Source organism: Cricetulus griseus, assembly GCF_003668045.3.
Source record: "Cricetulus griseus strain 17A/GY chromosome 1 unlocalized genomic scaffold, alternate assembly CriGri-PICRH-1.0 chr1_0, whole genome shotgun sequence".
Lineage (NCBI taxonomy): Eukaryota > Metazoa > Chordata > Mammalia > Rodentia > Cricetidae > Cricetulus > Cricetulus griseus.
In genome coordinates this window covers 257,956,037-257,971,536 of record NW_023276806.1, presented here as the reverse complement: position 1 = coordinate 257,971,536, position 15,500 = coordinate 257,956,037, and the positions used below count along the sequence as shown (strand labels likewise).

The following is a 15,500-nucleotide window of genomic DNA, read 5'->3' as shown; positions in this document are numbered from 1 at the left end:
TCATTGGTCCCAATAATATAACCAGGTCATGGAGAATTAGGGGCAAAGGCAGAATATGAACCCAAGGATGATTCTCCAGGGGATGTCCTTAATCATTGTTCCTAAACTGCCTTGACAAGGAGACCAGCTAGGACCTTTCACCTTCTCAAGGAGATCTTAGTCTCAGCTGGACATACCTGCAGTCCCAGGGTTCAAGTCCAGCCTGGAATGCATGAGATGCTGAGAAGGAAGAGGAGGAGGAGGAGGAGGAAGAGGAGGAGGAGGAGGAAGAGGGAGGGAAGGAGGAGGAGGAGGAGGAGGAGGAGGAGGTGGAGGGAGGGAAGGAGGAGGAGGAGGAGGAAGAGGAGGAGGAGTATGGTGGCACATATCTCTAAGTTTAGCCCCCTGGGAGGCAGAGGCAGGTGGATCTCAGTGAGTTTGAGACCAGCCTGGTTTACATAAAGAGGTCAAGGCTGGCCTAGCTATGGAAGCAGATACCTTCAATCCTAGCACTGGGGAGACAGAGGTAGGCAGATCTCTGTGAGTTTGAGGCCAGCCTGGTCTACAGAGTGAGTTCCAAGACAGACTCCAAAGTTAGAGAACCCTGTCTTGGCGAGGGGGGAAGACAAGGGGGGTGGAGGGAGGGAAGAGGTCCAAGCCTCACAGGGTTACCTAGTGAGACCTTGTCTCAAACAAACCAAACCATCTCCTGACCTTTGACCTCTTCTACTCTTAAGAATGCATTTGCCTTTCTTCAGACACACTGCCTCCCCCACTCAACCCAGCCCTCCCCCTGCAGTCTCAACAGCTGAGCAAAGGGCCCCCAACTCATTTCAAGGGCAAGAAGGGTGAGGTTCTGCCAGATTTCATTAGAAATTTCTGGCAACTTTCAATTGTTCACTTGCAACTTTACTGGAAATGATGCCACACGGGCCTAGACTCTGAGCAGTGTGTTTACAGGAAGGAGGGAAAGGGGAACTTCAACAAATCAGCCCCCAAGAACTGAGAAATCCTTCCTTCCTTTCTGCAGCCACACGGGAGGGTTGCTGGGGTTGGGGACCTAGTCAGGGAAGAGAGGGCACTGTGGCCCGGATCGTCCACTAAACAAAAGTGCATGGGCCCAAGTTCCCAAGAGATTATGGATACACAGAGAAGAGGTCAAGATGACCCACAGCGAGGCAAGAAAGTTAGAATTGTTACTAATGCACATAAAGAAACAAGAGAGCAATGTTTACACCTGGGTGTGGTGCTGGGCAAGCCTGTAATCTGATCCTAGATGCAGGAAGATCAGGAGTTCAAGACTATCCTGGGTGGGCCAGATTAGACAATGTCTCCTGTATCCCAGGCTGACCTTGAACTTCTGATTCTCGTTTTCAATTCCCAAATGCTGGGGCTTATAGGTTTACACCAGCACGTCTGCTATTTAGCATATTTTGAGATCTGTCCTATGCTAGTCTTGACTTCTGAACTCAACTGATATCTGCTAGGTGGGATGCTTACCTCTAATCTCAAAATCTATTCCAGTGGAGATGGGCAAGTTTACCCAACCCTTTAATCCCCACACTTGGGAGGCAGAGGCAGGATGATCCAAGAATTACTGAGCAACCTGGTCTATAGCAGCCAAGACTACATGTTTTTGTCTCAAACCCCTCCCCCCACAAGAAAACAATCCAAGTGTTGCCTACAATCCCAGAATTTGATAGCAGTAGCAAGATAATGCTCAATGCCAGCCCCAATTACATGACACCATGTAGGGAAAATTCTTCCCTGCCAAGTCTTGTCCAACAGGCCTGATGATGCTACAATTTGGCTTGGCTGCCACCTGCTTTAGAATGGAGAAGGGACTTGGTCTTGGTTTAAGGGATGTTTTCTTAGTGGGGACTGCCTCACAGAAGGCCTGCATCCCATTCTAACACTGGGTTGTCTAGAAAGCCCTGTGCCCCACCAGGAAACCTCGTTCCAGTCTCAAACTGCCTTTTCTACCTGGCTCATACATCTTTGTATGAATGAGTGGAAAACACCTCGGGTTAAGACAAAAGGTTTTTATTCAAAAAATGCCAAGTATAAAAAAAAAAAAAATAAGATCTCTTTTATTCCCCTGTACAGTATTTCACTCAGATAAAACCAGCAGGCTACATGCTGCTCAAACCAAGCTCAGCCCCAAAGAGCATCCGGAAGGCACACCATGCTGGAACTGCCTTACAGTCTTATGTACAGTCAGCAATGCCCCTTCCCAGACAGCCCAGACCCACTCCAGTAAGCGGGCAAGGGGCCCCCACAGAAGGAACTACAGCAGCTGTTCCAGAGTCCCTTCACCCCAGCAAGCATCGCAGCCTTCCCCAAAGGATCCCCAAGTTAGGAGGAAAAAAAAAAAAAAACAAAAAAACCAGAACATGACAATAAAATCCTAGGGCAACAGCCAGTGGAAGTTTGGAACAGGAAGGCAACCAAATAAATAAATAAATAAATACATTAACATTGACTTCCAGGCTAGAACGTGCCATTCTTCAAACAAAACAAAACAAAACAAAAAAAAAACCCCAACACATAAAATATAACTTAAAGGCTTTTTTTCTTTTTTAAATTGTATCCACTACAATCCTTTTTTGCAGGCTACCATGCCGACCGTACACATTTACAGCTTGTCTGGTTGTTGCATTGGTTGTGCATTCTGGGTGAGGTCTTGGCTTTGAAACAGTTAAGTAGAAACCAAAAAGGAAGACCAGTTCACTTGGGAGTTTTACTAAAGGAGGCAGAAAAAAAGGGCAGGTGGCTCAGCAGTTGGCCCTGTAGCCTCTTCCAATGGCACCTTTCACAAGAAGTGGGGTGGGGTGAGGATGAGAACAGGGCAAAGAGAAGGGAACCAAACCCAGGCAGATTTTTGGAGAAGCAGCAGGTAAGAGGCAAGTTCAAGTATTTCTCCCAGCACAGCCGGAGTCCCCACAGAAGGCACTCAGAGGAGATGGAAGAGGTGACAGGGACTTAAATATGGTGCTAGTTTTTTTTTAACCCCACCCAAAACATGTTTGTCCCCCTTATCCTAGCCCATTTTGGTGACTCCGGGTGACTAAAGTTCCATGGCAGGGTTTTGACCCACTCCCACCCCCCACCCCAGTATTCTGCGGAGCCCAGCAAAACTAGACACTGAGAGCGTCTATGGGGGGAGGGCGTAGGGGCCTGGGAACGTGAAACAGTCTCTCTCCCCGGTGGGAGGCTGCTCCAGGAACCTGGAGTCTGGAATGAGTTGTCACTGCTGTTCCTGCATGAAGTAAGGTCCTGCTGGAAGCTGAAGACAGCTCTCCCTCCCCACAGTGTCTGACAGAAAGGCTGCTATTTGCTGGGTGCCGGTGATAGGCTGCGCAGGTGAATCTCAGCCGTTGCCTGGGGAAGGAGAACATCCTGCATCCATGGATGGTTCTGGATTTCTTCGAAGGATGGCCGATCTGATGGTCTCAGGGCCAGACACCATTTAATGAGATGCTGGCATTCTGTAGAAGGAAGGACAGACAGAGGTTAGAGATGACTCAAACTTGTTTTTGTGATGCAGAGGTCTTCCCAAGGCCCACAAGCCGGGGTTTTTTAAAGAGGGTGTACTCTATTCAGAACACTGCTGGGCGGGCCCTCAGTGATGAGTACTGAAAGCCTCCCGTCTGCTCTCAGTTAAAAAGTGGCTCCCCTCTTAAACCTGTGGTTTCAAACTTCAAATAGCTCGGGCCTTTCCCATGACACCCACTCACCAGAAATAGGAAGGATGACAAGGGTTTTGATGAGCCATCACTGAGCAAGATGAGGTGATTCAATTCACCTACCAACTTACAAACACTGACACCACTCAGGATGAGGTCACTGGGACCACAATATTTACAAAGCTATTGCCTTCAGGCGAGATGGCTTAAACAGCCCTTGCCTTTTTTAATGCCAGTACTTAAAACTTTACAGGGTCTAGTGGTTGGGGTGGGATGTATATAAATTAAGACCTGTTCCAATTCCACAATGACCCCCCCCCCAAAAAAACCAACCCAAAAAACACACACTCATTCAAACCAGGATTCCAAGGCCATCAAAAATTGAGTGAAATCCTGTCTAAGTCATCTCAGCACTTGGAGGACAGAAGCAGGCCAGGGGCCCTTACTTAGGGACCCTGTCTCCCCAAAAGAAAATGAATAAATAGAACAAACGATGGCTAGGATATAACCCCCATACCCTCTTTTACATAGCATCAGATTTCATGGTTCACTCTTGTAATCCCAGCACTCATAAGAGTGGAGACACACTCTCAAAACCAGCCTTTCAAATATAACCCCAGTGCCAACCACCAAAGGGCTCGGGGAAGTTACCTGAAGAGACTCTTTGCCTGAAGAACACTTGACCCTTGATGATCTCTTCGTCATGCTCAAATGGAATATCTCCACAGACCATATCATAGAGCAGGATCCCCAGGGACCAGACCGCAGCCGACCTGCCATGGTATCGATGGTAGCGAATCCACTCTGGAGGACTGTACACTCGGGTTCCTGCCAGCCGAGGGAATTGAAAGAAAACTATGTTAGCAAAAATAAACAAAGCAACTAAGCTGAGTAGCTTCTTTGAAAAATTTTCTTTTGGAGACAAGAGTTTCTCTGTGTAGCCCTGGTTGTGCTGGAAGCCCATCTGTAAACCAGGCTGACCTCGAACTTGGAGATCACCCTGCTTCTGCCTTGAATGTTAGAATTAAAGGTGTCTGCCACCACCATTTATTTGGCTTACTTAAAAATACATTGTTTTCCTCTCCAAAACAGGGTACCTCTCCACCAGTCTCAACCCTAAACTGAAATCCCTTACAAACTGTCACAAAGATGAACAGAGCCACTGAAAAGCAAAAGTCTGAGGCCCTAGGCGGTAGAACTCACAGTGAGATACAGCCTTCAACTACCCAGACCCTGTCCAGTACCCTGCCAGAATAGACTCTCATCTAGACCCAAGCGGGTGAGGACCCCCTTCAGAAAGCTTTCCTCTGGGTTCTGCGCAAGCAAAGCAGTATACCTACACTCTTTCCTCCCCAGACAGGAAAGGCATAGTTACAGGGCTGGTTTCAGACCACGTGATTCCTGTTTACAAACTTTGGATAGTAAAAAAGTGCTAACCTCATGGTGCTCAACAGGGGGCAGCAAAGACTTGCCCAGGGGGAGGAAAAAAAAAAAAAACACACACAAGGGAGGACTCAGCCAGCCATTAACTGTTAAATACAAAAAATGCAGCCCAACCCTGCGTCCTCCATTGGCAAAGAAATACAAACCACAAGGCAGTCACAAGTCTTGAAAGGCTGTCGTTTGTCAGGGTGAGCCACTCAGATCATAACCCACCCTCTCGCTTTGATCTAGTATCCCTCCATTCCTTTTCTGAAAGAACGCGATCCAAGCCCCTCCCTAGGATAGGTTTTCAGTCTCCCTGCGGGAGACACCCAACTAATTTTCAAACCAGCAACAGATCTTATTTCACAACATTGCAGGCTTCGTCACCCCACAACACCCCCAAGTGTAGTGAAACCACGTCTCTTATTCCTTAACCCTCAAAAACAAAACAAGACAAAAACCTGCATGCAGTTCTAAGAACTACCTTAAAACTCCCCCACAAAACAAAACAAACTACAAAACCGGCATCAATGTCTCCCGCCACCACCGGCTCCACCTCCTTCTTCTACTGGTGAGAAAAGTGGGTCAGACTTTAGAAATCTGGGCTATAGCCGGTTGCCTACGACTTTTTATTCACGGGAAAGCATGGAATTTACTAAAATTCCACTTAAAAAAAAAAAAAGAAAAATTACAACCACGCCAGAAATGTTGCAGGTTCGTTCAACCGGCTTGAAATCCCCGGCTGTAGTGTGCCGGGAAGCTCGCCTGTGCCCCACCCCTGCCAGCACGGAGCCAGGCGGCCCAATGACCTTTACAAAGGGCCGGAGCCGAGGAGGCCAGCGGCGGCGGCGGCTCCCTCCCTCCCTCCCCGGGGCCTGCAGGGCTCACCATCGAAGTCCGTGTAGACTGTGTCCTTGAGCAGCGCCCCCGACCCGAAGTCGATGAGTTTGAGCTCGCCGCGGTTCAGGTCGATCAGGATGTTCTCGTCCTTGATGTCGCGGTGGAGGACCCCGCAGCTGTGGCAGTGGCGCACGGCCTCCAGCACCTGCCAGAAGAAGCTGCGAGCCAGCTCCTCCTGCAGGGCTCCCCGCTCGGTGATGAAGTCGAAGAGGTCTTGCACCGGCTCGGGCCTCTCCAGGATCAGCACGAAACTGTCGGGCCTCTCGAACCAGTCCAGAAGTCGGATGACGCCCGAGAAGCCCGAGCTCACCTTCTTCAGCAGGACCACTTCCATGGGCACGCGGGTGCCATTGGGCTGCGCGGGAGGGCGAGCGAGGGCCGGGGTCAGCGCGCCGGTTCCGGCACGCCCGTCACCACCCAGCCACCCAGCCAGCCACCCAGAACGAGGGAGGGTCGCGGGCCCGGGCTCACTCACCAGTTCTCCCCAGTCGGAAATCCGGTCCTTCTCCACGTGCTTGATGGCCACCTGGAAGAGAGCCCCGCGTCTCCATCAGAACCTCGCTCCTGCTGCCCAGAGCATCCCTCCGCGCGCGCGCCCTGCCCGAGGCGGGGTGCCCACTCACCGGCAAGTTGTCGGCGACGCGGATGCCCGAGTAGACCGAGCCGAAGCCACCGCTGCCCAACAGCGGGCCCACCTGGTACTGCGACTCCAGGGGCTCCTTCTCTTTGCCTAGGGAGGGAGCAGAGGCACGGGACACTGAGCGCGCGGCCCGCGCAGGGGGGTCCCCGGGCGTCCCCCGCGCCCCGCGCCCCGCGCGCCCGGGGCGGGGAGGGGTGGGGTGGGGACGCTCACCCGGCGCCAGCTTGGTAGTGTGCAGGTCGCTGCAGGGCGCGGCGCGCAGGTGGGCCAGGGAGTTGATCTTGGACAGGAGCATCCCCACCTCCAGGGTGCCGGTGTGGGGCCGGTGCTGGGACGAGCAGCAACGGCGACGGGGCGAGCTGGGGCTGCGCCGGCGGCCGGGGCTCAGACTGCGGGTGGCGTTGCGGCTCGGGCTGCGGCTGGCGCGCAAGGCCGAGGGCGAGTCAGAGGACGACTGAGGGCGCTGGCGGCGGGCGGGCTCGCCGGCCGGGTCAGGCAGTGCGGGAGGCGGCGGGGCGAGTGGCGCCGCGGGACCCAGGGCTGCTGCTGTCTGCGACTGCTGCTGTGGCCGCCGCCTCTGTGGCCGCTGCCGCTGCCGCTGCTGCTACTGCTACTGCCGATCCCGCCGCCGGCGCTGCCGACTCCCCTCCAGCCTCCTCCGCCACCGCGGCCGCTGCTGCAGACGCCCGGCTCGCCCTGCCGCCAGGAGTAAAGGGGCGGAGCGCGCCGCTGGGGAGGGCGCGCGCGGCGGGCGGGGACGGGGCGGGGCCTCTCCGGGAGGCCGAGGCGGGGAGCCCGGCTGGCGCGGCGGAGGCGGAGAGGGGGCGGGGAGGCGGCGGAACCAGGGCCGCTCCCCTCCGCTCCGCCCCCTCGCGGAGGCTCCGCTTCTCCCGGCCCCACCCCGCGGGCGCGGCTCCAGCCAACCAGGAGCCAGCCGATCTGCATAAACGCGCCGAGGCCACGCCCCCGCCCCGCCCCGCGCCTCGCGGTCAGAATGGTCGCTAACGCCGCCACGACGTGGCGGGAAGGAAAAGGCGCCAAAACGGAGGGGGAGGGGCGCCAGGCGTGCGGGGAGGCGGGAGCTGGGTGGCGCGCGCGGCCGGAGAGGAAGGATGCGAAGGGAGGAGGAAGGAGGGAGGGAGGAGGGAGGAGGGAGGGGCGTATCGATTCAAACCCAAACAATAACAAAGCCATCAAAGGCCGCCCGAGGCCAGCTCCGCCGGCTCGGGGTTTCTCCGGGATCGGGGGGTGTGTGTCGGGGCGGGGGCGGGGGCCGCAGCCGGAGCCGGAGCCGGAGCCGGAGCCGGAGCGTAGCGAGTTTGCGAGTCAGGCAAGGGCGTTGTTGCGGAGGCCGTACGGAGGGACCGCGTGTGTGCGTGTGTGGACGCCGATCAGGGTGGTCCTCCGGTGTGACTCAGCCCCCAGACCTCCAAGGCTGCCGGGGCGCGGTGACGACGACGCTCCGTGGGCCGTGCTGGGGGTGGTGGCTGTGTTTTGGGGGGCGAAGGCTGTGCAGACGTGAGTCACCGGCGTTTGAACACCGAGGGAGTGAAGGAGTCACGGGCAGGCCTGCGAGCATAGTGGGGGCGAGCTAGGCTTCTCAACAGAGACCCGAGCATAAAGGTTCTCGATTTAGAAATGCAGGGAAAAAAATAAGTAATTAGTTAAGAGGTAGCGGTAGGTCCTGTTTGATCCCTCCCGAAATCATCCCGTGTCCGAGTGCATGAGAGAGAAGAAATCACGACACAAATGTTAGCTTTCTGCTGCCAGATGCTGCCTCAGCCCCTTCTGCAGAGGGCGGGCGGGAGGAGGAGGAGGAAAATTCTTGATCGCGGCCAGGGTGGGAGGGTGCCGCGGTGTTTAGTCAGAGGTTGCTCGGGTAGTCACCTTCTCACCGGCTTGGTATTAGCAGTCAGGCGATACCAGCTATTATTGGCCCCGACCCCAGCCTTGTCTCAAAGGAAAGTCCCCACATACACGTGGAAATACCACGGAAAGCCAACCGATTCCGCTTTCCCCTTTTGTCCTTTTAAACTTCATGGAGAGTTGATGACGACGTGTGGAGCGAGTAAGCTCTCCTCCTGTGTAATCCCTAAATTGAACTCTCAGTGGCCAAAGCAACTGAAAGCTAACCGCATCCCATTTTCGTTGTTTTTGCTTTTAAGTCGGAGGGATTTAAAGGAGGAATGAGCCTGTTATAGATGCAGTTGTTAACGCGTTTAAACGTTTACAAGTTTTCCGTGGTGCTTATAAAAGATGCCCAGAGACTCCATAACTTTTATGGGTGCCTCTTACAGCACATTACATATTTCCCTTTTGTTTGTGTTCTGTGGCCTAACTCATTCATTTTTGATGACGAAAGGAGAAAACCCCAGGGGAACAAGAATTACTTCCTTTTTTTTGCAGATAGGAAAATGAAACGTAAGTAGGGATGACACAGGGTCATACGACAGCTAACTCAACAGCCAAGGGATGAAATGACCCCAATTCTGCTCCTTGAGTGTTCAGAGATTTCCTTTACTCTGTCTTATTACCCTGGCATGGACCAGGACGCCAGGAAAAGCACAAGTGTGGCCGGAGTGGTGCACACATCTTCAATCCCAGCATTCTGGACCAAAGCCTTGTCTAGAGAAACCTTGTCTCTAAATAATTTTTAAAAGCCACAGTATGCCTCCAGTTCTTTAATTTCCTACACCAGGTCCTCGGCTCTGTCCAAACAGGGCTATTCCCACTTGTTTCACTCCCCTAGCATGTGCAGATTCCAAGGCTTGGTGCCTCCTGTCCTGGAAGTGCCCCGCCCTCTTGTAAAGGTGTAGGATGTTGTGAAATAAATCTGAGGTCTTACCTGAGCACCATGACACTGAGCTATATACTCCACTCCTCTCTTTTTATTCAGAGCCTTGCCTTCTGAAGGAGGGAGGCAGATGTACTTGCCCATTTTTGCTGAACAAACTCACTGAGCCTTCCACCCATCTGACAGTCATGTGGGGTCATTAAAAAAGAATCTGTCTGGGCTGGGGATGCAGCTCAGCTGGCATGGTGCTTGCTTGCCTGGCATACATGAAACTCTGGGTTTCATCCCCATCACTTATTTGGCACCATGCATGGAGTATGGTCCCAGCACACAGGAGGTACAGAAGGAAGGATCAAAAATCAAAAGTTCAAAGTTAGCCGGAGATACACAAGATCTTTTTTTTTTTTTTTTTTGGTTTTTCGAGACATGGTTTCTCTGTGTAGCTTTGGAGCCTATCCTGGTACTTGCTCTGGAGACCAGGCTGGCCTTGAATTCACAGAGATCCCCTGCCTCTGCCTCCCAAGTGCTGGGATTAAAGGCGTGCCCAACCCACCTGGCTCAAAAAGAAAAAAAAAAAAAAAAAAAAAAAAAAAAGAGCCTGAGCTCTTTTTTTAAAGATTAAAGGTAGCACCCACCTTTAAACCCAACCACAGGCTCTTTTTGTGCTTCTGAATATACTCACTATATACTCCATAGCCCAAGTATATCTGTAACAATTCTTTTCCTTCTGCCTTCCCAGATGCCTACATGACCATAAGCAGGCCCCACCATGCCCACCTTTCACCCAATAGTTACTGATGGACGAGAAAGAATATGACCCAAAAATCATGATTAAAATCAGTTTATGAAGCTGAGTGTTGGTTGCAAATGCCTTTAATCCCAGCCCTCGGGAGACAGAGACAGGCGGATCTCTGTGAGTTCAAGACCAGCCTGGTCTACAAGAGCTATTTCCAGGACAGCCTCCAAAGCCACAGAGAAACCCTGTCTCAGAAAAGAAAAGAAAAAATCAATTTATGAACCAGATATAGTGGCTCATACCTATAACCCCAGCACTTGAAAGGCTGAGACAGGAGGATTACTAAACTCAGCTGTATGGTGAAGCCAGACATATGACTGAGTATGTACATAGCTCAACGATAAACATTCACCTAGCATTCCTGGGGTTCATCCCCAAATAGGGCAAACAACAAAGAACCGATATGTTTAAGTGGGCTCAGGAAAAATAAGGAAGAAAAAAAAAAAAAAAAAACTGGAGGGTTCAATTAGGCTGCTTTCTGTTCTGAGAAGTGGCTATGAAAACGGTCGTTTGCTAACCTTTCTTCCTAAGATGTAGATTGGATGCAGACAGGATCGGCCACCTCCTTGCTGTAAGAAGCAAAGTGAAGCCTATGTGTGAGAAACCTAGCCCCAGACACCGCTCAAACTCCTGCTATGACAGGGCAACACTACAGATTGTGATGCCGATTGTGACAGCAACAGGAAGAGAGATTGTTGGAGACATTTTATTATTGCTGTTATTATTACATTGATGTGGGGCAAAGGGGCATGGGTGGCACCCCAGTTGAGTATGTGGAGGTCGGAGGACAACCTTGGGAGCTGATGTTGGAATGTTCTTATACCTAGAGGGGTCCAAAGGTAAAATGCTGGATACCCACAGGAGAATTGGCTTTGTGGGCTTTGTGGGCGAAGGTCCTGGCCAGCAGAGTTCCATCCCCAGCATCCTCAAATCCCCAAGTTGCCCTCTGACCTCCCCACTCTCAATAAACAAACAAACCAAGTAGGACCCAGAGAGATGACAGCTCAGCTATTAATAGTGATTTCTCCCCTTTTGGAAGACCTGAGTTTAGATCCCAGGCACACAAATCTGATGGTTCAAATCCCCCTGGTCCTATGTCCTGTTCCGGTCCCTTCAGGCTCCTGCCCTCACACGAACCTGACCCACCCCCTCCATAATTTAAAATAAAATATTAAAAAAAAAACAAAACAAAAAAACAGCAGGGCCTAGGCCCGGCCCAGGTTGATGTGGTGGACTTTGGGGAGCCCCAGTCGAGGGCCCTACCCTGCCTGGGGAGTGGAGGGTGGATAGGGTGGAGGGTAGATTGGGAGTAGGGTGAGGGGTGTGGGGGAGGGGAGAGAGAGGGAGAAAGGATTGACATGTGAAACAAGCTTGTTCCTAATTTGCACTAATAAAAAAATACAAAAAAAAAAATTAAAAAGGGGGCTGGAGAGATGGCTCAGAGGTTAAGAACACTGACTGCTCTTTCAGAGGGTCTGAGTTCAATTCCCAGCAACCACATGGTGGCTCACAACCATCTGTAATGAGATCTACTGCATGCAGGAAGAACACTATATACATAATAAATAAAATCTTAAAAAAAATTTAAAAAGGAATGTAAAAAAAAAAAAGACAGGGGAGAAAAAAGAACCTACTTTAAAAGATAACGAATTATTAGCTGGGTGTGGTAACAGGTAATCCTAGCATACTCTGGTGCTGAGGCTGGCCAATGGTAAATTCCAGGTCATCCTGGACCACATAATCAACCCTGGGGACAAAAAGGGAGGTGGTGGGGATGGAGAAGACTAAGAATCAGAAAAATCACCCTAATTAAATAACACATGGTTCTGAAAAAAAAAAAGACAAAAGCCAAAGTTGTGGGGAAAGAGTAGCTTTTGCTGTCACTAAGCCAAACACTAATCAAAATGACCCATAGGTCATTTCCATAAGATAGATTTAATCAAGTTCGTGTCAAAGGTTGATCAGCAATGTTTTTTTTTTTTTTTTTCCAGCAATGTTTGTAATCAGAGAAATATAGGAGGAAGTTGGAAGGGACAGCCATACCAGTGTTAAAGCATTTTTTTTTTCAAGACAGGGTTTCTCTGTATTGCTTTGGAGCCTGTCCTGGAACTCGATCTGTAGAACAGGATAGCCTCGAATTTAGAGATCTGCCTGCCTCTGCCTCCCAAGTGCTAGGATTAAAGGCGTGCGCCACCAAAGCACTTTATTTTCAATGTTAGGGGTCTAATCCAGGCAAGTGTTTACACCAACCACTGAGCCCAGTGACCCCTGGGCAAGAACTCACAGAGATCTGCCTGAGTGCTGGATTAAAGGCGTGAACCATCACCGTGCAGCGGCTTTTTCTAGTTAAGGTTTTTAAGTTAATTCAGTAGAAGTGATTAACATCTGCATGATTTACTTCTCTCTTAAAAAAAAATTACCCCAGGCTGGGTGGGTGTGTGGTAGTGCCTGCCTTTAATACTGGCAATGGGGAGCTAGAGGCATGAGGAACTCTGAGTTTGAGGAGGCTAGCCTGGTCTACTGAGTTCCAGGACAGCCAGAGCTACCCAGAGAAGCCCTGTGGGGGTAGAGGTAGAGGGAGGAGTGATGATGGAGCTTCGAGTTCAGACGCTAGAGGGAATGCCTAGCATCTTCGAAACCCTACATTTGATCCCATGCACCACCTAAACTGGAAGCCGTGGGCCGCCTACATGACTCAGCAGACCTCTAGAGGTACTGGATGAGGACAAGATGACTCAGCAGACAGAAGTACTGGATGAGGAAGACTGAGGGCTTGAGGCATTTGATCACTGAAGCTATTCCTGGTGGAAGGAGAGAACTGAGTCCATAAAATTGTCCTCTGACCTTCATAGGGGTCTGTGGGCATGCATGTGCTCTCTCTCTCTCTCTCTCTCTCTCTCTCTCTCACACACACACACACACACACACACACACACACACACACACACACACACGCACGCACGAAATACATTATAATAATGAATTAATTTTTTGAAAGTTAAAAGGTATTCTATGATTAACTTCAAACAGTATGGCCAAGGCAAAGTTTCAAAGAAGTTGGATTGGAGAGATCTAGGAACACAATATAGATCCTTTATGGTCTTGGTTTTGCTTTGCTTTGAGACAGGGTCTCACTGCATAGATCTGGCTGGCCTTGAACTCACACAGATCCGCCTGCTTCTGGACCACCACACCCACCTTTTAAAAATGGATCTCAAAGTATAAAGTATGAATATGTAGCTGGGTGGCGTGCATGCCTTTAATCCCAGCACTCTGGAGACAGAAGCAGGAAGATCTCTGTGAGTTCGAGGCAAGGCTGGGTTGGTCTACAGAGCTAGTTTCAGGATGGTCAAGGCTATTCAAAGAAACGCTGGCTTACAAAAAAACAAACAAGTATGAATATGTAAAAGACAGAACAGAGTGAATAAGATCAGCAAGGATGCAGGCACAGAAGCACATGCCTTTAATCACAGCACACATGGGGCAGAGGTAGACCAATGTTTGTGAGTTCACAGCCAGCCTCTTCTACATAGTGAGTTGCAGGACAGTCAGGGCTGTGTAGATAGATGATAGATAGATAGATAGATAGATAGATAGATAGATAGATATCTGAAAGGAAAGCAAAAGATGCTTTGGGTTATATCCTGTCACTGTGTGTGTGTGTGTGTGTGTGTGTGTGTGTGTGTGTGTGTGTGTGTGTATCTATGTGTGTATCTATATGTACACTTATATGAAATTGATCTCAAAGACCAGAAGAGGGCGTTGGATTCCGTGGAGCTGTAGCTTCAGATGGTGTGAGTGCTAAGAACCAGCTTCTGTGCTCTGCAAGAGCAGTCCATAACCCAATGAGCCATCTCTCTAGCCCCGATATATATATATATATATATATATATATATATATATATATATATATATATATTCCCTCCAACCCCTGATATGAGTGAATAAAAGTTTCTTTAAATAAAGCATCAGCAGAAAGCCATAGTGGGGATCTGTAGGATCTCCTGGAGCCTACAGTTACATGTTGTGAGAGATGAAAAAGCCAGTTGACTTTCTTTACAGAAGGAGAGACAGGAGATTCCACAGTTCAAGTCATCTTTTAAAGCTGGCAGTTGCCAAATACTTTATCAGCCCATATCCTGGTCAATGCCCAGAGTGCTTGAAATCCAAATGACAACAAGGCAGCCACTAACCCACTTGATGGCTTGGAGAAACTTAAACTTACTTTTCAATGTATACTTCCTCTTTTCCAGCTCTGTTTTGCTTCTCATTTTAGGTGACAGAGCTACTAGAAACGGGCCCATCTCAGCACAGCCAGCCAGCACTTCTCGGCAAACTTCCAGGCTGAAGGCCTTGTTTATAGACCTTTGTCAAAGACCTTTTGAGGCAACTTGTTTTGTTTTGTGGGCTTTTGTTTGTGTTTTTGTTTTATGAAAGTGGTGCATTTGAGGGTTTTTTGTTTGTTTTCTGCTTTTTTGATAATGTTTTTTTTTTTTTTTTCTTTTAGATTGATCAGCTCCCAGCACCCGTATGTCACCTGTAACTCTAGTTCCAGGGGATTTGACAACCTTTTCTGTCCTCCATGCATGGTGTCTATAAACTTACAGGGCCACACACACACACAGAATAACTAACTCTAAACTTTTTTCTATCTTTATTTCTTTTGTTACGTGTGTATGTGGGGCGGGGGGGCATGTGTATAGAATCAGCTCTTTCCTTCCACACTTTGAGTCTGGGAACAGAGTTTAGTTCTTCAGGCTTGACAGCAAGTTCCTCACCTGGTGAGCCATCATCTCACCAGCTCTTAACAATTTTGCATTTGGAGTTTTGACGGTATTTACGGTATTGGGGACTGAGTGACCCTAGGTCCTGCAGTGTGCTAATTAATCACTCTATCACCCAGCTGCATCCCCAGCCCTCCTTACTCTCCTTTCTCTCTTTGAAACAGGGACTCGAGTCCTCGAACTCAGTCTGTAGACAAGATTACACTTGAAATTGTGATCCTCTTGTCTCTGCCTCTTGAATAGAATTGTGGAGTTGTACTGCCAAGCTGGGTTCGTTTTGATTTTTGTTTTTTTGTTTTTCTGTTTTTTCAAGACAGGGTTTCTCTGTATTGCTTTGGAGCCTGTCCTGGAACTCGATCTGTAGACCAGGCTGGCCTCAAACTTAGAGATCTGCCTGCCTGCTTCTGCCCCAAGTGCTAGGATTAAAGGTGTGAACCACCCCCTCCCTGTGAGCAGCTCTTTAATTGTCCTAACAACTCTCAATCTTTAGGAGCCA

At 49.9% G+C, this 15,500-nt stretch overlaps 1 protein-coding gene across 1 annotated transcript; it reads right to left on the bottom strand.

The window, feature by feature from the left end:
* Positions 1 to 2,054: 2,054 nt before the first annotated feature.
* Pim1 (Pim-1 proto-oncogene, serine/threonine kinase) lies at positions 2,055 to 7,162 on the bottom strand. Its single transcript, XM_027394431.2, has 6 exons — positions 6,844 to 7,162; positions 6,614 to 6,720; positions 6,466 to 6,516; positions 5,979 to 6,345; positions 4,317 to 4,493; positions 2,055 to 3,467 (listed from the first exon to the last, which is right to left on the bottom strand). The coding sequence occupies exons 1-6, from the start codon at positions 6,923 to 6,925 to the stop codon at positions 3,310 to 3,312; spliced, it is 942 nt and encodes a 313-aa protein (XP_027250232.1). The 5' UTR covers positions 6,926 to 7,162; the 3' UTR covers positions 2,055 to 3,309.
* Positions 7,163 to 15,500: the final 8,338 nt, after the last annotated feature.